This window comes from Hyalella azteca, unplaced genomic scaffold (genome assembly GCF_000764305.2).
Source record: "Hyalella azteca isolate HAZT.00-mixed unplaced genomic scaffold, Hazt_2.0.2 contig11120, whole genome shotgun sequence".
NCBI classification, from domain to species: Eukaryota; Metazoa; Arthropoda; class Malacostraca; order Amphipoda; family Hyalellidae; genus Hyalella; species Hyalella azteca.
Window position 1 is genome coordinate 5708 of NW_025941129.1, and position 24207 is coordinate 29914.

The following is a 24207-nucleotide window of genomic DNA, read 5'->3' on the forward strand; positions in this document are numbered from 1 at the left end:
ACACCACACACTGTGATGCAACACACCACACACTGTGATGCAACACACCACACACTGTGATGCAACACACCACACACTGTGATGCAACACACCACACACTGTGATGCAACACACCACACACTGTGATGCAACACACCACACACTGTGATGCAACACACCACACACTGTGATGCAACACACCACACACTGTGATGCAACACACCACACACTGTGATGCAACACACCACACACTGTGATGCAACACACCACACACTGTGATGCAACACACCACACACTGTGATGCAACACACCACACACTGTGATGCAACACACCACACACTGTGATGCAACACACCACACACTGTGATGCAACACACCACACACTGTGATGCAACACACCACACACTGTGATGCAACACACCACACACTGTGATGCAACACACCACACACTGTGATGCAACACACCACACACTGTGATGCAACACACCACACACTGTGATGCAACACACCACACACTGTGATGCAACACACCACACACTGTGATGCAACACACCACACACTGTGATGCAACACACCACACACTGTGATGCAACACACCACACACTGTGATGCAACACACCACACACTGTGATGCAACACACCACACACTGTGATGCAACACACCACACACTGTGATGCAACACACCACACACTGTGATGCAACACACCACACACTGTGATGCAACACACCACACACTGTGATGCAACACACCACACACTGTGATGCAACACACCACACACTGTGATGCAACACACCACACACTGTGATGCAACACACCACACACTGTGATGCAACACACCACACACTGTGATGCAACACACCACACACTGTGATGCAACACACNGCAGTACCGCTTCTCTAATTAACTCAGTACCTGTTCTCTAATTAACGCAGTACCGCTTCTCCAATTAACTCAGTACCTGTTCTCTAATTAACGCAGTACCGCTTCTCTAATTAACTCAGTACCTGTTCTCTAAATAATTCAGTACCGCTTCTCTAATTTACTCAGTATCTGTTATCTAATTAGCGCAGTACCTGTTCTCTAACTAACGCAGTGCCTGTTCTCTAATTAATTTCGTACCAGTTCTCTAATTAACGCAGTAGTTGTTTTCTAATTAACGAAGTACCTGTTCTCTAATTAATTCAGTGCCTATTCTCTAATTAACTCAGTACCTATTCTCTAATTAACGCAGTACATTTTCTCTAATTCATGCAAAACTTGTTTTCTAATTAACGCAAGACTTGTTATCTAATTAATTCGGTACCTGTTCTCTAATTAATTCTGTACCTGTTCTCTAAATAACGCAGTACCTGTTCTCTAATTAATTCAGTACCTGTTATCGAATTAGCGCAGTACCCGTTCTCTAATTAATTCAGTACCTGTTCTCTAATTAACGCAGTACCTGTTATCTAATTAGCGCAGTACCTGTTCTCTAATTAACGTAGTACCGCTTTTCTACTTGATTCTGTACCTATTCTCTCATTAACTCAGTACCTGTTTTCTAATTAACGCTGTACGTGTTCTCTAATTAACTCAGTACTTGTTATCTAATTAGCGCAGTACCTGTTCTCTAATTAACGCAGTACCTGTTATCTAAATAATTCATTACCTGTTCTCTAATTAATACAGCACCCGTTCTGTAATTAATTCAGTACATTTTCTGTATTTATCGCAATAACTGTACTACTGTACTACTGACAAGAGTTGTCACTGCTCTTACTAACACACTAATTGTGTTAATGTGAACTCAAACATAATAATCAACTAATTCATACAGAACGCGAACTCCTATCAGAATTATCATGAATCGCAGTCAGTGGGCTCCTAATAATTAAGTTTCTGCTCTATTAATAATTGACACATATTACCCGGAGCTAGGTTATTTGGAACGTAGATTTAAACTTATCTACTCGATAATTAAATAAAAACATTATTGGATTAAATGTAAAATTCCACTCGATAATTAAATTAAATAATTGCGGTAATTTTGACTTTTAACTCTATAGGTGGACCTTATCAATCACTATCAAAGCTTATCTCGCCCCAGCCTGCCATTGCAGAAATCCCATAAATCTTTTCCAGAATGCCACAGATGTCGATAAATCATTACATGCACGAATTACCTAAATCACAGGAAAATGTAAAATTGAAATGTCAAATTTCCACAGACGATAAAGTTTGTGTTGAGCAAAAGAATGAACTAGATGGCGAAGTCTGATATATTTTATATATATTACTTTATAACTGTGGGAGAAGAGGACGTGAAGAGTAACAAAGATGGAAGCCAAATAGCAATTATTTATCTAAAATACTAGTATTTTTGCATATTCCAAATTCTTGAAGCTTAATTAGTCTATTGTTGAATTCTTAAATACAAATCGAATTAACCGAAATTATATTTTCGTCCAAAACTTTTCTGTCCAAATACTGCTTCAAGGAGTAACTAAATCGTTGAATATTCAAAAGAAATATCCTGGCTATGTTTAGTGGAGCGATGACCGCCTATAATACGACCCTGCCTTTTAATGAAGTATGTCTACACAGAACACATTGGAACACAAAGCAAACAGATAAACACAAGCACGTGCGATGTCGGTGTGCATCAGTCAATTGTTATCCTGGTCGATAGAAACATTTATTTCTAAATTATACATTTTCCTGCGGGTTTAGGTTATACGTGCATATAATGGGTTTTTCCTTGTGCCGAAAATTAGAAAAGATCCGTATGATATCTGCCGACCAATGGCAAATTGATAAGGGCCACCTGAGGGCCGTGGGAGTGTAAAATCAATTATAAAGATATTTAGAAAATTTAAATGATTTTAGAACATTTGTTTAAATTTGGAAATTTGTTCCGCCGAAAGATGACATGTTCCGTAGAAATTAGGCTGGCGTGTTCCGCATGAACATATGTAATGTTCGTGCAACACGTAATTCCGCAAAATAAAAAAGTTGCCCAGTTAACAAAACTTAATTACTCTGTTAACAAACCCTAACCTGATATCGAAAACTTACCCTGTTAACAAACCCTAACCTGATATCGAAAACTTATCCTGTTAACAAAATCTAACCTCATATCAAAAACTTACCCTGTTAACAAAACCTAACCTGATATCACAAAACTTACCCTGTTAACAAACCCTAACCTGATATCAAAAACTTACCCTGTTAACAAACCCTAACCTGATATCGAAAACTTATCCTGTTAACAAACCTAACCTGATATCGAAAACTTATCCTGTTAACAAACCCTATCCTGATATCGAAAACTTACCCTGTTAACAAAACCTTACCTGATATAAAAAACTTACCCTGTTAACAAAACCTAACCTGATATCAAAAACTTACCCTGTAAACAAACCCTAACCTGATATCAAAAACTTACCCTGTTAACAAACCTAACCTGATATCAAAAACTTACCCTGTAAACAAACCCTAACCTGATATCAAAAACTTACCCTGTAAACAAACCTTAACCTGATATCAAAAACTTACCCTGTTAACAAACCTAACCTGATATAGTTAAGGAACTTACCCTGTTATTAACGTTACTTCATTACAGAAAATTCAGAAATAATCACGAATTTTAGTCACCGATAAAATATTGAATTTTTGTTTGAAGTTATAAGCTTAGAATCTAATTTATAATTTTGATATATGATCAAAAATGGTGTTATGACTAACTTATTGTGAAAAATAAATCGAAAAATATAGTGACCGAACTTCAAACTCACGTTCTGAGTTGATAATGAAAGATAATGAGTCAGGTCATGAAGAACAGTATTATTTAATTAGGACATGACACAATAGATGTTACTATACAATTATAGGATAACAAACCAAATTTCAGAATATAATTTTTGTCGGTGTATGTAGCTGTCATGTTTTTAGACGAATGAACAGTGTGCTCTTGGGAGTACGATATACGAATCGAAATAATTCAAGCTGTGCAATATTGAGTACATCGTAACACTGGATCACATATGTACAACTACTCATCACATCACTTCAAGTACACTTGAAATGCACTGCATGTACTAGAGTACATCAAGTTACCACTCTAAGTACTAGAGTACTTCAAGTATCACTCTAGTACCCTGCAAGTAACATCGATCCATCAGTACAACCATAATTATCAAGGACAATGGACATGAGTGGTACCACGATGGAGCAGGCTGGTGCCGGTGGGTACATGAACAGGTGGTACGACTCCTGTGGTACAGCTGGGGCAGATGGCACGCTTGGTACAGCTGGCACTGCTGGTACTGGTCTACATCAGGACTACTACAGCATGGTACATTGTGCCTACGGCAATAACATGGGTGAGTACATTCCTACGTGAGTACATTTATACCTACTACGTTGATGTAATTTGCTGGTAGATGTGCGTTTGAGTGCAAGTAATATAAATGCAGGTAAAATGTGAATGTGAAAGCGTGAACAGAACACACGTAAAACGTTGTGCATGCCAGTAGACGCAGCACACACAGTATACACATAATATACAGTATACGCATAATAAACAGGCTTCATTGAAGACCAGAGAATTCGTTTTATTGAAAATTTTGTTATTAGTTTTTTTCAAAGTTTTCAAAATCTTGTTCGATCTATTGAAAAAAATAATAAGAAAATTATCAATAAAACTAATTCTCTGGTCTTAAATGAAACCTGCTTAAAGGAACAAATTTTGCCAACATATACTAACATAATAAACAGTATACACAGTAGAGGGAGGGGTGTGGTGGTGTGGTGGTGTGGTGGTGTGGTGGTGTGGTGGTGTGGTGGTGTGGTGGTGTGGTGGGGTGGTGGTGTGGTGGCTGTCTCTTATACACATCTAGATGTGTATAAGAGACAGNGATGCCGATATAGCAGTGGCTGATGCATGACAGCGACATGTGCGACAATTATTTCATATTATAATTATCTACTTGTTATATTTTACTTAGAGCCATTTTCTGTATCCTCCTACAACAATTGCAGCCTACTCGCTGTCTCTTATACACATCTAGATGTGTATAAGAGACAGGTGTGGTGGTGTGGTGGTGGTGTGGTGTGCAGGTGGTGTGGTGGCTTGGTGGTGTGGTGGGGTGGTGTGGCGGTGGTGTGGTGGTGTGGTGGTGTGGTGCCAGTGTTCACTTGCCAACATTCATCAACCCACATCTGATTTTCCACCAAAAATTCACTCATGAATTAGGTACTCACCGACCGTTCAGTCACACATTATTCATTCACAAATACTTTTCTCCCCTATAGCAATCACTCGGAAATTTCTTACACAGTAGTTGTGTTTTCGCTAAAAGTATACTAATCTATCGTCTGCTCTGCAGTTATGCGCACACCTCATATGTTTTGTCAAAAAATACTGTGGGTGAAAATTCAGGGTCAACATTCTTTTTTCAGCTTAAAAATTATGTTGTCTCTGAATTTTTACCCACCACGGGCTGAATCACACATCGCCTCCTTAACATTCAGAGAAAACCCTCTCCCCCCAAAGCCTGGTATAATTCATTTTTTTTTCAAAATAAAAAAGTATCAAAATCTTTTTTCTATCTAACACTTTTATTCTTCTTTTAGCATTTCATTTCTCCACAAATGGCCGTAATTCGCATCATTATCGTCATAACGACCAGGAACACGTCTGCAGTTTCTATAATTTCCTTGAATTGAAAGCTTTATCGATTTTTCTATCAGTTTGATTATGTAATGAGAGACCAGAGGTTGGCCGCTGAAAATTCTCCTATTAATTGAATTGTAATGAAGGTTTTAATCAATATGCTTCAAATGCCGCAAGTGTGGAGGAAATTCTTAACAAATGAGAGACTGATAAGCAGGCAAGCGTTTAATTAATGATACCGAAAAATTAATGAACATTATGCACGGTTGCTTTAGCATCTTAATTCAGCACACTTCCTCTAATTTTGGTTCAACTTTTGAAAATTTTAATTCTTTTAATGCGATTCATGCGAAATAAAAATCGATATGAGAACGCAGTAAAGTCAAAATTATGAGTACGTTGGAATACGTACGCAGTGAAGTAAAAGTCCTGAAAATATTGCGATGGTTACGCAGTAACGTAAAAGTTCCAAAATCAATGTAAAGCGCAAGCACTAAAGTTAAAATCGTTCCTATATACAACAAATAATTATTCACGCAGAATAATATAGGAGTTACTGACAACTGCATGCGTTCAGACAAAGTGTATGATACCTGCAGGCGTACAGACAAAGTATATGATGCCTGCAGGCGTACAGACAAAGTGTATGATACCTGCAGGCGTACAGACAAAGTATATGATACCTGCAGGCGTACAGACAAAGTATATGACGCCTGCAGGCGTACAGACAAAGTATATGACGCCTGCAGGCGTACAGACAAAATTTACAAACGTTGGCTGGCATAAGTACCGAAATACGTACAATGAATCTAAGACATCTGCAAGTCAAAGTGGCAGTAATCACAACGGATAACTTTTAGCATTAAAAGCGTATACATAAAAATTCTACATAGCATTAACTATACTAGTAATTTATTTTTCGAGTTCCAATTTTTTAATCAATTTATTTCCGCATGAGCGTATACGTGATGCTCGCTGAGCTTCACGTCGGTTTTTAATTTATTTTTTTGGTATAATATGTAGCCTTTGTGCAATTATTTATTTTATGTTAATCAAGCAAATGATAAATTTTGACGAAAAACGATTGAAATTTTTAACGTGCTTCGTAATTATGGCTATTTTTTAGAAATTTTATACTAACGTTATTTGTGTTACACTGTATGTTTGACACATTTTAACACGCAATAACTGCGAGATCAACACAGATACACAGGCGTGTATTAAAATTAGAATTAAGGGTCATACACAAAAGAATGAAGTCATTCACAATGCTTTCGCAAAAATCAATATACGACAACGTCTTTAAATATTTACACGATATACAGCACGCAAAAACTAATTTTTAATTGACTGTTATCTGGAATAACGTGAATCATTCATTTGCAGTGTTTGGGTGTTCATTAGAAAGCAGTAAAAGAACGTACGTCTGTTAACAAGCGATGTATTGATCTAACGTCGGCAGCTGTGGCTCTGATAACACCGATAATGATGACTTTATCTAATTAGCGAACTTTGATATTCTACTTAACATTTTGGCCATCCTTAATTTCGAATTTAATTTAGGTTATCACTTATTTCAATCTTATTTATAAGAATTGACTGATGTTCTTTTTAAGTAATTGGATGCGTAGGAAATTAAATTCAAATTTATGTTTGTTGTGCTTATTCAAGGAAAATAAATGCGAATAACATTCGAAATTTCCGCGAAATTTGTTAAAATCGTTAATAAATTTTGAGTTCTCATATAGTTCCTTTAATTAATCGTGCTGTTCGTTAGTGCTGATAGATCACGCACTTCACATGTGCATTACAAGCTAGTCCAGGATCAGCTTCGGCCAACTGGCGGCCGCCTATAAACCGCCTCTGATGGCCGCGTTAAGCCGCCTCTGATTTTACGATAATGTGACTATATTTTTGCGTACGACAGGATGACGGTTTAATGAGATAAAAAGCTCATGTGTTCCTAATAATTTTAATTTGCATGTGTTTCCGGAAACAGAGTTTGATATTTAGTTATTTTAGAATTAGTGAAATTATTATGTACGGTCATTACTTCCAATAAGATAATTTTCACATGATTTTTAACCTAATGATAATTGATTTGTTCGAATTTTATTTGCATTTCAAGTGTTAATTGAGACATTTAATCGCATATACATTTTTCTTCAATAATTTCCAAATAATTTATCAGAGCTTTTCAAAATCTATTTGCTTGAAGTCCGTGCGTGTCCCTAACGAGGCCGGTCCGCGCGCGTCGCACCTGTGACGCGTACGGTCGATATACGCACGCAAAAACTCGGCCGCCATCCGCGATGATGGCGGCGTCTGGGATACCCGAAACCGAGTCAAAAAACCTGAAACTATTTTTAAATGCTGAAAATACGGTAAATAATATCATTTTATTTTGAAAAAACAGTGCAGAAAAAATTACATATGACAAAGACGTAGGAAAATATAAAAGAAAGAAATTAGATTTTACGAGAACCATGCAGTATAACTAATGAAAATAATGGAGGTGAGTGAGCAAGAGAGTGAGTGAGCAAGAGAGTGAGTGAGTGAGAGAGTGAGTGAGTGAGTGAGAGAGTGAGTGAGTGAGTGAGTGAGTGAGTGAGTGAGTGAGTGAGAGAGTGAGAGAGTGAGTGAGTGAGTGAGTGAGGGAGTGAGTGAGTGAGTGAGTGAGTGAGAGAGTGAGTGAGTGAGGGAGTGAGTGAGTGAGTGAGAGAGTGAGAGAGTGAGTGAGAAAGTGAGAGAGTGAGTGAGTGAGTGAGTGAGTGAGTGAGTGAGTGAGTGAGTGAGTGAGAGGGTGAGTGTTAAAATTTGTAAATTTGTACAATTTATGTTCGTTCCCATACCTCTTTCATCGCATGAATATATGCGTAATATTCCATATAATTCCATATATGTATAATTGAACTCACCGAGGAAGCTATGCATCATTAATCAAGATCGAAATCATGAATGTCCCATAAATGATCATCAATCATGTAAAAATAAAATTCAAGATTATATGCTATACGTATTTAACAAGATAGTTATCTAATCAGCTGTGCTGAGATGAGTTTTATTATATATAGAGCACTGATCATTATTAGTATATTCCTAAAGACTATTCATGTAGATTTTTTTATATACACATCCGCATCCATGATGCACTTAATATAGAACTGGGCAGTTTTCCCGGCCCTGCCGGCCCTAAACCAGCACTAACATGCATCAGGGTCAGATTTAAATTTAATAATAATTTAATCATTTTTAATCTAATTAACTGTATTTAATATTTTGTAACAATTATCGTAAGTATTCGCTAGAACTGCCCTTAAATATTTAATGTGTCAGGGTTCAAACAAGGAAACAAAAACACTAACTTAGACCATTATATATCATATACATATATTTTTGATGATATCTCATATATATCAGATGATAGCTCATATATATCAGACGTTAGCTAGTCTGTATCATTGATGTATCGCTGTCCACTGTTATAAGTTTTATGAAGTAATTTTTACACGAGCGGATTTATTTCCAATGCAGAAATCTTCGATGAAACTTTAATAGAATAAAAACATATATTTAATCCCTGTTTGTATCATGAATGTATATATTTGATGATTCTTGCTTAAAACAAATATTTATTTGTCGAACAGTTGCACCAATGATGCATGTATCGTTGATGATGCTTGAATCATATACAACATCACACAATACTGCATTCAGCAAGCAACTATATCAGAGAAAACAAGCATCATTTCTTCTATAAACAATATTGCACGCAACATATAACATCTACTGGATCAATGATGTACGCATTCGCGATGATACATGCATGATACAACCGGCGATATTTACCTGAAAAAAATCCAGATACCTAGACTAGAATTAGAGGAAGACTAAAATTAGAGGAAGGAGTTAAAGGAAAAGGGAAGTATTAAAGGAAAAAATCTAGATACCTATACTAGAATTAGAGGAAGACTAAAATTAGAGAAAGGAGTTAAAGCAAAAAGGAAGTATTAAAGGTAGAATATTAGTATGTACATCAACAAAAGCGAAATAACAACTTACTGCAGAATAGAAACACGAACCCAAATCAGAAGTAAGGACAAGAAGAGGGTAGTGTGGTCATTATAGGTGCGCAGCAGCGGTAACTGATATGTTATCAGAGCTAACGACCATCAAGTGTCATATCGCTGCTGAAATATGACGGTCTTTCAGTCAACGCTGCTCTGCTGCAGCGGAAGCAGCACTCCAATTATCAAACAAGTTCTTCATTAGGATATTAAATACATCGTCGCTATATAAGCTATTAGTATATATGAACGATGATGTTCGTGAAATTTATAACCTATATAGGTACTGTACTTACTACTATAGTTACTACAATTAATACATCGTCGCTAAGCTATTAGTATATATGAACGATGATGTTCGTGAAATTTACAACCTATAGTTACTGTACTTACTACTATAGGTACTACAATTAAATACATCGTCGCTAAGCTATTGTAGTATGAACGATGATGTTCGTGAAATTTACCTATATATAGGTATACTGTACTTACTACTATAGGTACTATAATACATCGTCGCTAAGCTATTAGTATGAACGATGATGTTCGTGAAATTTACCTATATATAGGTATACTGTACTTACTACTATAGGTACTGCAATACATCGTCACTAAGCTATTAGTATGAACGATGATGTTCATGAAATTTATAACCTATATAGGTATACTGTACTTACTATTATAGGTATTGCAATTCACCAATAGCTATTTGAAAGTGGAGCTCTTTTTAATCTAATCACGATGCAAATTTAGCGTATTTAAAAAACGAAACTAGAAATATATATCTTTGGTTTGCATATGCTTTTTGTACACGTAGCATATGGTCCGGAAATATTGCGCTTCTCAAGACAAAACTAAAACATAAATTGAACAATGATCAATTTTAAACCAGCGACGTTCTTCATTTTTAAGTTTATTATCAAATCGGCCGAAAATCAACTTTTTTTGAAAGATTTTCACCCGTTCATTTTACTCTTATTTTGATGGTTGCTTCAATATTCAACTGTCATGATCTAGTGTGTCAGTTCACTTTGAAATTATATCAACAGTATTCATTGTTTTTTCCAGTCTGCATCTTAAATCTTATCTGTATAATATTATTTCTATTTTTCTCTGTGAATCCCAAAGCGAAGGATCTTTTTACCATCTTGTTGTTAGTTTCCTACATGGAGAAACTAGAGGATCTTTAAAGATATTACTCGTCCATGTAAGCAAGTGGGCACAAAATTCAACGACTTCTTCGGGCATTGAAACATTGTTTCGTTGTGGCATCTTCATTTGATTTACTTATCAACTGCGCGTTATTCTACAGCTGCTTGATATACTCAACATCTTTGCTGCCTTTCTCCATCCTTCCCTCTAACTCGTTATCTTGTGTCCCCACAATCCCCTCAGTCCCCATCGCCCAGCCTCTCCCCTCGATGCTTGCCTAACAAATCGGCCATTTTTCGAGCGTTTCATTTCCGCACACGGCTCCCCTCGATCCCTCGCTAGAACCCCCACCCCATCTCTCTTTCCTTCCCGTCTTCCCTTTCCATCTTCAATTTCCCTCTACTCTTTCCCTCTTCGTTTAACTCCTTTCTTTCCCGCTTTCCCTCCCCTCTTTCTTTCCTTCGTTTCGTATCCGTTCCCCCTTCCTTTCCCTCTTCTCTTCCCTCTTTTCCTTCTATTTAGCCTTAAACTTTAAACTATTTTAAACTTTAGCCTTTCAGCCTTTCACTATTCATACATTTTTCCACATGTAAGTTCCTAGCACCGCATAACTTTCCCCTCCTTTCATTTTCCCCTCACCCTTCACCTCTCACTTGTAAAGACTTTCTCCGGGAAAGGGCAAGATTAATTTATTATCATGCATAAATAGTGCAAAATTAAACATCAAAAGCAATAATTAGAACAATCAAGGAAATAAAATAAGCGGATATTCTGATACCTGTAACATGTTACTCTACTCTCGTGAATTATTCATCTCCAATACAAAGAATAATTGATAAAATGCACAGTTAGAAAATTTTCATTAACGGTATTACCGGCGTTTCAGTGGCCGGTCGGCACGTGAAAAGAAACACCGTGTCGCCGTTTTTATTCTAATTTAACACCAGAAATCTGTAGAACATCTGATAAAAACGGCGAAACTGTTTATTTTCACGGGGCGACCGGCCACTAGAACGCCAGTGGGACCGTTTTTTCACCGTTTTTTCTGCTGGAAATAATATTGTACAATATCAGAACAATACCGTATGTATAAAGTTTCAATAATTCTTCTTATTGGTCAGCTGGCCGGCCGTCACTCTCTATGTCTAGTTTGATGATATTATATTAGAATAATTGACTAAAATGAATTAGTACGAATTGAATCCAGACCGATTGATACTAATTGGAAAAAAAGAGATGAACTTTATTATTGTGAACTTAATGAACAATGAATTTTTTCCTCTTTATGGGTAAGGACTTCCAGAGTATGGATTTGTAATAATATTATTAAAGTATATTATAGTTCATTACAAGCTTACTTGAACACACACACTTGTTTCCTGTTGCTTTCCCTAATCAATAAGGATTGTTCCCCTCCGACTTCCCTCCATACATTTAAATACCTACTTTCACCTTCCCTCACCTCCCCTCAACTCCCCTCACCTCCCCTCACCTCCCCTCAAAGTGGCTTATGGCAGTGGCTTATGGCAGTGGCTTATGGCAGTGACTTATGGTAGATGTTGATGGCAGTGGCTTATGGCAGTGGCTTATGGCAGTGGCTTATGGCAGTGGCTAATGGTAGATGTTGATGGCAGTGGCTTATGGCAGTGCCTGGTGACAAATGTCGATGGCAGTGGCTGATGGCAGATGTTGATGGCAGTGGCTGATGGCAGATGTTGATGGCAGTGGCTTATGGCAGTGTCTGGTGACAAATGTCGATGGCAGTGGCTGATTGCAGATGTTGATGGCAGTGGCTTATGGCAGTGGCTTATGGCAGTGTCTGATGACATATGTTGATGGCAGTGGCTGATGGCAGTGGCTGATGGCAGATGCTGATGTTAGTGGCTTATGGCAGTGTCTGATGACAAATGTCGATGACAGTGGCTTATGGCAGTGGCTTATGGCATATGTCGATGGCAGTGGCTGATGGCAGTGGCTGATGACAGTGGCTGATGGCAGTGGCTTATGGCAGTGTCTGATGTCAATGGCTGATGGCAGATGCTGATGCCAGATACCGATGGCAGTGGCTGATGGCAGATGCCGATATAGCAGTGGCTGATGCATGACAGCGACATGTGCGACAATTATTTCATATTATAATTATCTACTTGTTATATTTTACTTAGAGCCATTTTCTGTATCCTCCTACAACAATTGCAGCCTACAAGCAGACAATTGGATGCCTGCTGCGCTGCTGTGACAAGCAGCGGCTTCTGCTGCTAACTGTGATTGATGAGTGACATGACCTAACATGTTTGAATTGTGTGAATGATTTGAATGGTGTGAATCATTTGAAGGGTCTGAATGATTAAAAGGTCTGAATGATTTGAATGATGTGAAGGATATGAATGATTTGAATGATGTGAAGAATATGAATGATTTGAATGATCTGAATGATTTGAAGAATATGAATGTTTTGAAGAGTCTGAATGATTTGAAGGGTTTGAATTATTTCAAGAGTATGAATGATTTTGAAGGGTCTGAATTATTTATATGCCTGCAGTGGACGGCAGCGCTTCATATGTGTCTAACCAAAAGATTAACGAACAATCAAACGCTGATGTAATTCACATTATAATATATACATTATATAATAATGCATATAATATAATGATTGCGTTACAATCCCGACATTACTCCCAGGCCTTCATTGTAATTCAATTTAACATTAAGCGTTGATCAAGCTTTTGTCATCCATAAAACGTAGAATATCACATTTAAGCCTCCGCACTGCATCTGATAGGAAAGATTATAAAAGAATTAAGTTAATTCATATCTATTCTGCAATCTCTGAATGTACCCTATGGCTTTGAATTCAGCTCATGTATGGTATTCATCAGAGACAATTCAGTTTATCTGAATTAATTTCATACATACAAGTCAGGTTCCCTGGCATGGATATATTATAACAACATACTTACATGATTTGCAAATATTTTTGTACGATTAAATATTTAGAAGTTACAATCAATGCATATAATTCCTTCCTTCATTTAAATTTATTTCTTTGTATGTAATGACGCACTAAAAATTTTAAAGATGTATTTCATTTTGGTAAAGTAACGAATATTATATCATTCTAATATTTTTTCCTTTATTCACATGAGTTTGCTGGAACTTATGATGTTTTAGACATGATTATATCCGTATTGAATAATATCTCAAATAATTCGCTCTCGCACTCTAAATATTCATTGAACTGAAGTGTATTATGTAAATTTTTTTTAAATTGGCTCTCAAATGCAAAATACTTTAAATTTATCCTAAAGATTCCATAAAATTTTGTCTTGATTTGTATTAATGGCAAAAATTATCTTCCCCAGCTCGCATGGGGAGCAGCCAGGTGTTCCGTCCGTCATTCGCCTCCCCACTTCACCCGTGGTTGGGGAGTCCAGCTGGGGGAGATACTAAAGTGGGGAGCAGCCCGCCATCTCCCTGGCATTCCCCATTTTCGGGGAAAAGCAACAACGGCTCTTCATATCCCCACTCCTCCTCCCCCAGCTCCCACCCATCAAGCTACCCCCAGTACCCGTCCTCCACAAACCTTTTCCCCAACTTCCCCACGAAGGACGATCCCATGGGGGGCCTTCACTCTGGGGGAGGGGGGAGTATTGGGGGAGGAGGGGAAGGCTACAACATGGCGGGAAGCATTGGGGCTATGGACACATCCTCAGCGCTGGACTTGAAACACTCAGCCATGCTTTCCCCACTCTCAGTGTGTGGGAAGAGTGGCAGGGAAGGTGCGCCAATATTCCCCACCAACACCCACCACCTACAACACCAACAACAACATCACCACGACATGATGACGTCATCAGGCTACCATCACCACCATCACAACCACATGGACTGTTCCATGCCCCTCTTGCCCTCATCCACATACCCTCATTACCCCCACAGTTCCCCAGACTTCGGGTACTACGCCTCCTCAGGGGGAGGGTTTGCCTCTAGGGGGGAAAAACACAAAAGCAAAACCAGGTCTTCCGCTGGTAAGACCACAGCATTAAATGTTCAAAACCATGCATAAAAAACCGTGGGTTGATTTTGCTGTAATGACTCAAGCAGTTCTGTGCAAAATACTTGAGTTGAATTTTAAATCAAATGCTGGACTGAAATGCTAATTTTAAAAAAATTCATTGATGTATAGTGAAAGTTATTTCAAGGATGCAACCTACATATTATAATCTATTTAATTAATATAACGATTACATAATTATCGTTTTCAAGGATGCAACCTACATATCCATTAAATATAATGATTAAATAATTATCATAATTACAATAAATTATCCTAATGCAATTAATGCTAAACTATGATCCAAAGACAATGATGAAATAAAATATGAGTGATTATGCATTTTCTGAAGGTTCATCGCACAGAATACCGTGATGCGGTTGAGTATAACAGCAAAATCAACCGTCGGAGGTCACCATACAGCGCAATTCTGTTACTCCGTTACTTCTGTTACTTTTCCTCTCCCATGTCGTAAAATTACGATAAGCGTACGACATTCATGATGATTATAGAAATATTTTGACCAACGACATCAATAAGTGCAATTGATTTACGACCTTCTGAGTTACGAGGTCATGGAGTCTTTCCTTAAAGAAAAAAATGAAAAAATTTAATCGTTAATAACAGTCAGTTGTTAAAAAAAACTAATTCAGTCATTCACAGACGGGAATATAGCGACGGTCACCAAATCATGAAACTTATGTCTTTTTGGAACTTTTGAACATTCGCGTCTGCTCGCTTTTACTCTAATTTTTTTTACATTAGATCATGGGCAATTAAATACGAGAACGCGTTATTTTTTAACTCTTCTCAAGTTCATACCGCCACTCGATTTGTTCTATTGATTAGAATGACGAAAAAAGTAATAATTTTATTTCTATTTGAATAATTTCATGTTTTTTTTAATAATTTCATATTTTTAATGAATAATTTCATGTTAAGTTTATATGCAGTTGAAAAAAAAAATTCTGAGTGTCCGACGAAGAAATAAATTGGTCGTAACCGAGTAACAGAATAGTGCGTGTGCGTGACATCACGAAATGCGTGGCGTGCACTAACACGAATGCTTCACACACTAATCACGGACCTGCACTAATGGCACGAAAGAAAATGGGCTCCGGTCGTTGGTTTCTATACGAATGTGGTTTCTTCTTCCCCTGAAGTAGTTTGGGTTGCGTCTAAAAAGTTCAAGAAGGTTTCTTGATTATGTTTCGAAATATGGTTTTTATTAAAAAAAACGTTTTCTATTAATTCCTAATGTGATCTTTTTCGGGTTTCGGTTCTATACTTTTTTATTAAAATTAAGCCGAGGTAACTGGTTTTTGTGTGCCTGAAAATAAGGTTTGAGTTTCGTTCTTTTGAACACCTAACATTTTTTTCTCCATTATGTGAAACTTCAATTATAATCAATATTAATTCCCACCGTATGTATTTTTCATTCGTCACATTGGAACCTCGAATATTTTATGGCTTCTTTCTCGTCTCATCAATTCATTTGAGCTTCTTATTTAATAACATAATTGTTATTTAATAATTTTTTTATTATTAAAGTAATGATATATTCATTTATTTTCATCAATTCAGCTCGCACTTGATCTTCTAGTCCCCATTTTCGGAGAAAGCAACCGCCCACAATTTCACACACACAACACGCATTGCCATCATGCAGGGTGGAAGCATGCGTCGATCGATATATGCGTACACGAACGAGCACAACGCACAGGCACTTGCAGTGTTTTTTGTGCATGTGCGTTTATCAAAGCAGCGGTTTAGCTTAAGATAGCGAGATGAGATCTCGTATCTCGTCATCGCTGAATTTATCGTAAATGATCTACGCGATCACAAGAGAGATAAAAGAGGGTAGAGAAAAGAGAGGAAAGAGAAAGGAAGAATTCAACAAGGAAAGTATGGGGAAAATGAAATTAACATAGAGGAATAGCAATTAAGATGTGAGAAAGGGTAAGGGTTTATATAACGAGGGTGGATGGTAGAGTATAATATGACATCACCACATGCATGTTACATCACTACAAGGCAATCGTGTATGTCCATGAGTAAACGCTTGTGCTCAGCTTCCTCTAACATTTGCTTCATTCAACAATATATTCATTCCGATGATTTTCATGCCTACAGACCCGCCATTAACAGAACATATAATAAAACTTATACATTTGATGCTTCCACTCGCCTTGAACTCCTTTGGTGCTAATCTTTCTTACATTTATTGTTGTTATGTTACTCATGCTTTCTTGTACTATTTTCACTGACGCTTTCTTGCACTAAAATCACTTTTTGCTAACAGGCTTCATTTCAACCTCGGTGCAAATCATTTTTTGTTGTAAGCATTATTACTTTCAAAATAATATGACGTTTTTTTCCATTTTTAGCAATAATTATAAGATCGGTAAACACCTGTCTTAAAATTATTGAATTCAAGCAAGCATATAAAAGAAAAATTCTCATATGAATCTAAAAAGTGAATAATTTCAACTGATTCAACTATTTTTTTCGTCGTATTACATTAACTTCCATCATAAATTTCGCATTTTTCTTTAAAGTTTAAGGTTCAATTTGCAAGTTTCAGTCTATAAGCTATTTAATTAAGTCAAACAAGAAATGTTGTAAGCATTATTATAATGATAAAAGCCAAATTTCATCATCTCTGACGTGCTACCATTCATGAATACTGACGTTAATGACACCGAAAATATCACATTTTGCCACAGAAGGGCGCGAGTGCGTGAACTGTGGCGCGACGTCGACGCCGCTGTGGCGACGCGATGGCAACGGCCACTATTTGTGTAACGCGTGTGGCCTTTACTACAAAATGAACGGCCAGAACAGACCTCTCATCAAGCCCAAACAGCGCATGGTAGGTCTAGTTTACTGCCTTAGTTAGCAACAGAGCGCAGGGTGACTGTTTACTACAAAATGAACGGCCAGAACAGACCTCTCATCAAGCCCAAACAGCGCATGGTAGGTCTAGTTTACTGCCTTAGTTAGCAACAGAGCGCAGGGTGACTGTTTACTACAAAATGAACGGCCAGAACAGACCTCTCATCAAGCCCAAACAGCACATGGTAGGTCTAGTTTATAGTATCATCGTTCACGGCCTATAAGTTACCATCAAAAAGTAATTCGCTGCCCTTATTAGAACAGATTTATGTTAGGAAAATAGTTTTTGTACCTGGTAAAATTTACATAGCTCCATCTGACACATCAGAGCCGGGCCACACTCAGGATGATGTATGTTTTCGGTGAATTTTCCCGCGCATTTTCACTTTTTTAAGCTATTGCTGTGCTCAGTTGGCGCAATGTAATGAAAATTGATTCTCTTTGCGCACGTGTTCGCGCAATCCCAGAAATTTGGTGAATGAGAAATCTAGAACTTTATTTTAGAAGAAATTTTCTCCAAAGTCATATGGCAACACTGAACATCGTCTGTTCACATTTCGTATGTATAATAGCCGCAGTTTACGATTACCGTACGTTCCGTATCTGACAAGGCGGACAAGCGGAAGAGTCAGAAGTAACCCGGACATGTCTTACATTTTATTATTGTCAGTTCGACTCGCGTAGTCAATATACTCGCGTATATTGTCGACTAAAATAGTAGAACTATTTTAGCTTTCTAAAGTACGGCGCATGGCGCATTTTTTTACCAGCATATTACGGCACACCGCGCAGGTTGTTAAAATGACAAAATAAATTCCCGCGCACCTGGCACATCTTCCTGACCATGGGAGCCGGGAGAGGTAAAAGTAGTACCTATTTTGGAAATTACGACTCTCACGGCATTGCACGATAGTCAAAGGCGGCATTATAAGGAATTTAATTGAGAATGAAAATTTTTCGTGGGATTTCCTATCACTAAATTATTTGTATGGGCTCCATGAGGCAATCGGAAAGCGAACATATAAATTTGCCCTAAATGAATTGAGAAAAGTTTCTAATTGATATTAGACACTATTAGAAAACAAGATATTTATTGTTTTATTCAACACACATAAAAGTTTCTTCATTCTAAAGCACTCAAGATATATAGTAGAAGCCCTCTTTGATCATAAAAAAAATCGTAAAAGCAGGATGGCTGACGGGTTGTCAGTAGGCAGCGAAAAGCCACGAGGTTGACGTGCTGTCGCAGGCTCGCGGGACGTTGCTCTAGTCACTGTCACTCTAGTGTAAACAAACGGAAATTTTCTTCTATATTAATTAATTATTTATACTTATCTGACCCCTGATGTTTTTAAACTGTGCAATGACTGAATGAGGGACTGAGGGTGGTCGATTCCGTGCAAATGAATCCATAGTAAATAACGTAGTTGTTGCAAAAAAAAATAGATTATTTGTTTTCTTTGAATTTTATCCCTTAGAAAATTTTTGAACGTATACTGCAATAAAAGTCAGCGATCGTACATGTATGTAAAGTTTCTTCAAAAATTTAATCCTAGGAGTATAATTGACTAAATTTTACTTTGAAAACACAAATTTTAAAGAAATATTATGTTAAACATAACAGAAATTTGTTTATATATCAAAAGCTATTGTTGCATAACAATGATAACATTACACATCGTATCACCGCAGTCGGCGCAACGCCGCGCCGGCACGTCGTGCGCCAACTGTAAAACGACAACAACGACGTTATGGCGACGTAACCACAACGGCGAGCCTGTGTGTAACGCGTGTGGCCTCTACTACAAACTACATAACGTGAGTAACGAGTGTTGTTGTAACTATGTGTAATTTGTTGCTAACTATAGCGGGGTGTTGTTGTAACTAGTGTAACTGCAACGTGATTTTGTAACAAGATTAACTACTACGTAGTTTTACTTCAACTAGTTTATATCTAGGACACGCTGTTGCGTTACCAGCATTACTATTATTCGTTGTGTTGCTGTCACGTATGTAGCTATAACCCTATGCAGGCTGTGCTGTGTAACCCCCCTCCCTCTCGCCTCATTCCCTTCAGCCCCCATCCACCTATCCCATCCCACTCCCCCCTCTCAACTAGTCTCCGAGATAAGCCTCGGTTTCCTGCTCTTTTCTGATGCAATTTTAGCCAAGATTATCTGGGGTTTTCATCCCCTCCTTCCCCTTCTCCCGCTCCCCCTATCGGCCAATCAATACACGCCAGGCCTTATCTCGGCCAATCACATCGCTGGGAAGCATATCTATGGCCAGTCAGCTATCGTTGCTTGTCTTATCTTCGAGCCAATCAGAGTTGCCGTATCACGAGCGTTGTCTTCTTTAATACACGGCATTATTTTCTTCGTTTATTGGTCTCTTCATGCCACGTTTTGCACTCGATAATGGAGTTTTTAAGCCAATATTTCAGCGTCTTTATTCCATGTTTTAATTTTAAACCATCTTAATGCCTTTAATCATCGATTTACGGCTCTTGAGATTCTGCAGTGAGCGTTTAACTACTCCGATTATCGTTCTGCGATAATCGTTAATTCCGCGTTCTGCGGTGAATTTTAGTTATTTTTACTTTTTTGATCAATTTAGGTTATTCGATGATCGTATTTTGAAAAGCATTGATGATTCATTTTCATAATATTGAAATTTAAAGATCAATCTGATGAACTTTATCAGAGATTGGCCATTTTCGTTTTGACTAAACTGCACCTGAACTGTGTTAAAATCTGCTACACTGGAATTACAATTTTTTATAAATGATGCGTCTTTGGTTCATAACAACTTTTCTCAACATATAACATTTCCAAAATTATTATCAGTATAACAATTTGTTATCATGACAAATACAAAATAAAGGCGATTAGAGGGTTTGTTATTAAGTACTAATCCTTTTCAAATTCTAAATGACCACGATAAATACTGCCACAATTGACGGTAATCATCAGTGAAGACCAACGCTAAATTTCTACCCTAAACGTAACATTTTGCGATGAAACCAATTGAAGTATCAACACTAAATGACCTCTATGAAAGCATTAAATCTATGTTAACCCACATTGTCGAATCACCATTCGGCACCTACCACCACCCCTCGATAACAGCCTCCTCCTCCGCAGGTGTCGCGGCCGATGTCCATGAAGAAGGACGGCATCCAGACGCGCAACCGCAAGCTCAGCGCCAAGTCCAAGAAGAAGAAGGGACTGCTCGGCTTCCCCGACATGCTGCGCGACAAGTCCTGTCAGGGCGGGCAAGGCTTCCCCGGGTTTGGGGGTCCAGGGGGCGGCGGGTTCTCTGCCATGTACAGCATGTATGGCAACCACATGGCGGCGGCAGCAGCCGCGGCAGCCGCGGCGGCGAGCAGTTCTTCAATGGGTGGAGGGTTGATGGGCGGAGGTCATCATGGGGTGCATCATAGCGGACAACCGCACTCCTCCATGCACGGCATGTCAGGGTTTGGGGGAATTGGGGGAGCATCCCAGCTACAGATTCCGTCCGGGGCGGCACCGTTTGGGATGTCACATGGGGGGAATAACGTAGTGGGGGCGATGGCATAGGGATACGCCCCCGCATCCCCATCCTCTTCCCCACACTCCTTACTGGCATCCCTGAACCCTTCAATGTCCAGAGAACCCCAACATCAGAGCCCGGGGTTGTCTTACCAAGGGTTCTCCTCCATAGACGACCCTTCTTTAACCCTCCTTCCCCTTACACAGTCCCTCGCTCCCCCAAATCCCCAAGCCTCATCCCTCCACCCCACCCAGTGCGGGCCATCGCTTCTCTACGCATCCTTCACCCCTGATAACCCTGAAGGGGGTCAGGGAGGGGAAGTTCTCTCCCCGGTTCAGGAGGGATCAGGTTCATTATAATATAGTCATGTCCCCTTATACGATAATGTATATAAGGAAGTTTTTATGTTAATTTATAATGCTTAGTAAGGCTAAGTCTTGAATAAAGAAGATGAATCATGGGGTAAAAACGTGCTTATAGCTTCTTAATTTATATTAATTAAAGAAAAGCTTTAATCACATAAATAAAAAATTACTAAATTTGCCGTTCCGTGTCGTAGTCATCAACGATTTTTTAAATGTTTCTTAACTACTCTAAATTGTACAAGTCGAATTAATTAGCTGGTATTACAATAAACAGCATTATTAAATGTTAACATTAATTAATGAACTTTAATTAAACAACATTAATGAAAGAAACAAATGATATGTTACCTCGAACCGCAAGTTGTGATAACGGCAACCGTGTGTAACTGCGCTCGAAGTTTGAGGAGAACTTTTCGTACATCATACTGTATAAAACGTATTTTTGTATTCAAAATTGTCACTAAAATATCGCATACAATCAATATATTGCAGTATAATTTAGAATACCACTCATTTGTTCACTCACAGTTTCCTCAAGGTGTCATAATTAATTTCGTATAAATTTATATTTTTCCTCATAAACACCCTCGGTAATCGTAATGGAGCGACGATCTTTGGTTAATTTATATATCCATGAGATGGCATTTATTTTTTCGTGAAAAGATGATAATAACTGTCATAATTTCACATCCAATTTGCACCATGACTTTAAAAATTGAGAAATCTTTCAATTCATAATAATTGGGGGAAATTATCAATATAAAAATAAAGAGTAAATATTAATCTGATAAATGGAAGCTGCATTACTGTCTAAATCATTAACATAAGTGGTGGTTAAACTTGTAATTAGGCCAGTTACCGTGAAGGTAATTGGTGTTGTTATCTTGTTTCTTTGTTATTTTTTATACATGGTGTTAAAGCCATGCAATGTTTTATTTGTGCATACGAAACATTGGAAGCTTTATTGCTTATTATACTTATTATATACTATACCGACCGGAGGTTGCAATCATAATATAAGATTCAAAAGATTATTATTATTTGTATTATTAATTATTTTATGTTATCTTCAAACTTTCTAGACTTCTTTGATATAAAAACTTTAGATAACAAAATAATTATTTTACAATGAAGATCATGTCTTCCGACAATGCTGAACTGTATATTTTTCTGCCGCATTATTTATCGCATTTTCATGCACCAACTTACATATTAATCCCCTTACACCAAAAATTTGTTGATTTATGGGTATTCATCTAAATTTAATTCATCTCAACTATATTGGGATTGAAATTAGCCAATCATCAAAGGTCACAGCCTTCATTTTCTCACTCGATAATCCAAACAATTCATGTAGTCCCATTTGAACCGAATAATGACATCAAATTAAGGTAGTATTAAATTCATTTATTATTCATTTACTTATTTCGACTGACTCTGATTAATCTCATTTAATAATAATTAAATTTTGATAATGAATTCCTAATCGATTGTTAATGGTTTTCATAAAATAAACTATAATAAAATTAACAAATAATTATGTTGATATTCTCTTTGCTATAGGAATAATCGAAGCCAAATTTAATCCTGTCAGTCCATTTTTAATATTTGTTGAGATAACAATAGCTCCACAATTACCCTTAAACAACTATATTTCAAATAGTCAGGTAAAATATACATTGGCAATCGGCAAGAATAAATTGCACTGCCTGACAATTTGTTTTTGATGTTTAGGCGAAATATTAAATGGGTCAGAGTGAAAATTCGTGCCAGTAACTGCGACCAGATCAGTTCCATGAAATCTATATGTTTTTATATGCGTCTTCCCTGTACATATTGTCTAAATACAAGCCAGCTTTGTTCATATGTGTGTAAATTGTACGATAATGTTGTTTACAAAAATTGTGTGCATACCGTGTACATTCGTCCCTACATTATTATAGAAATAATCGGTGACAGGTCGATGAAATAATCGGTGACAGGTCGATGGGACGGTCACCGATTACCCAGCCAAGATTTTGCCATGAATTTTCTTGAATGTGGATGTCTGCATTTGCCAGTACATACATGAACGCTTTCAAGCCTGGTTTTACTCACCTCTATAATTGTGAGTAAGCAAAACTCAAGTGAATATTATAAATATGTCGTAGACTCCGTTTCCACTTTCAAGTTAAAGCGTTCCGGTGAGACGCTTAATTTGTTCCACGAAAAAATAATGTGATCGAAAGAACAAATGCTCATGATTTCTGTTGCAATGTGGTACGCTGGTAATCGAGTGATAAGCAAATAAGATAAATTATAACAGTTATTTATCACACTTACTTCAACATGTCACATATATGGCTGCCGCTCAGAGGGCGGGTTCGGTCCTGGCGCTAGCTACTTGCAAAAAACTTGCTATATTACTGTTTTTCGTTCATATTTAAATCCATTAAAGTGCAGAAGACACATTAATTGTAGATGAGGTTATGAAATTTATAAAAAATTAAGATTTTATTATTGATTA

The 24207-nt window shown here is 37.5% G+C and overlaps 1 protein-coding gene across 3 annotated transcripts; it reads left to right on the forward strand.

The window, feature by feature from the left end:
• The first annotated feature begins 4082 nt into the window (after window positions 1–4082).
• On the forward strand, window positions 4083–23782 carry LOC108670233 (GATA-binding factor C). Of its 3 annotated transcripts, XM_047882721.1 has the most exons (6): window positions 4083–4342; window positions 14216–14881; window positions 17634–17734; window positions 17839–17883; window positions 19495–19620; window positions 20946–23782. In XM_047882721.1, exons 1-6 carry the CDS (start codon window positions 4165–4167, stop codon window positions 21381–21383), a joined length of 1554 nt encoding a protein of 517 aa, XP_047738677.1. In that variant the 5' UTR covers window positions 4083–4164; the 3' UTR covers window positions 21384–23782. The 3 variants fall into 3 exon arrangements, with proteins under 3 accessions (XP_047738677.1, XP_018013183.1, XP_047738678.1); XM_018157694.2 differs by lacking the exon at window positions 17839–17883 and having other exon boundaries at window positions 17634–17779; XM_047882722.1 differs by lacking the exon at window positions 17839–17883 and having other exon boundaries at window positions 14216–14632; window positions 17634–17779.
• Window positions 23783–24207: the final 425 nt, after the last annotated feature.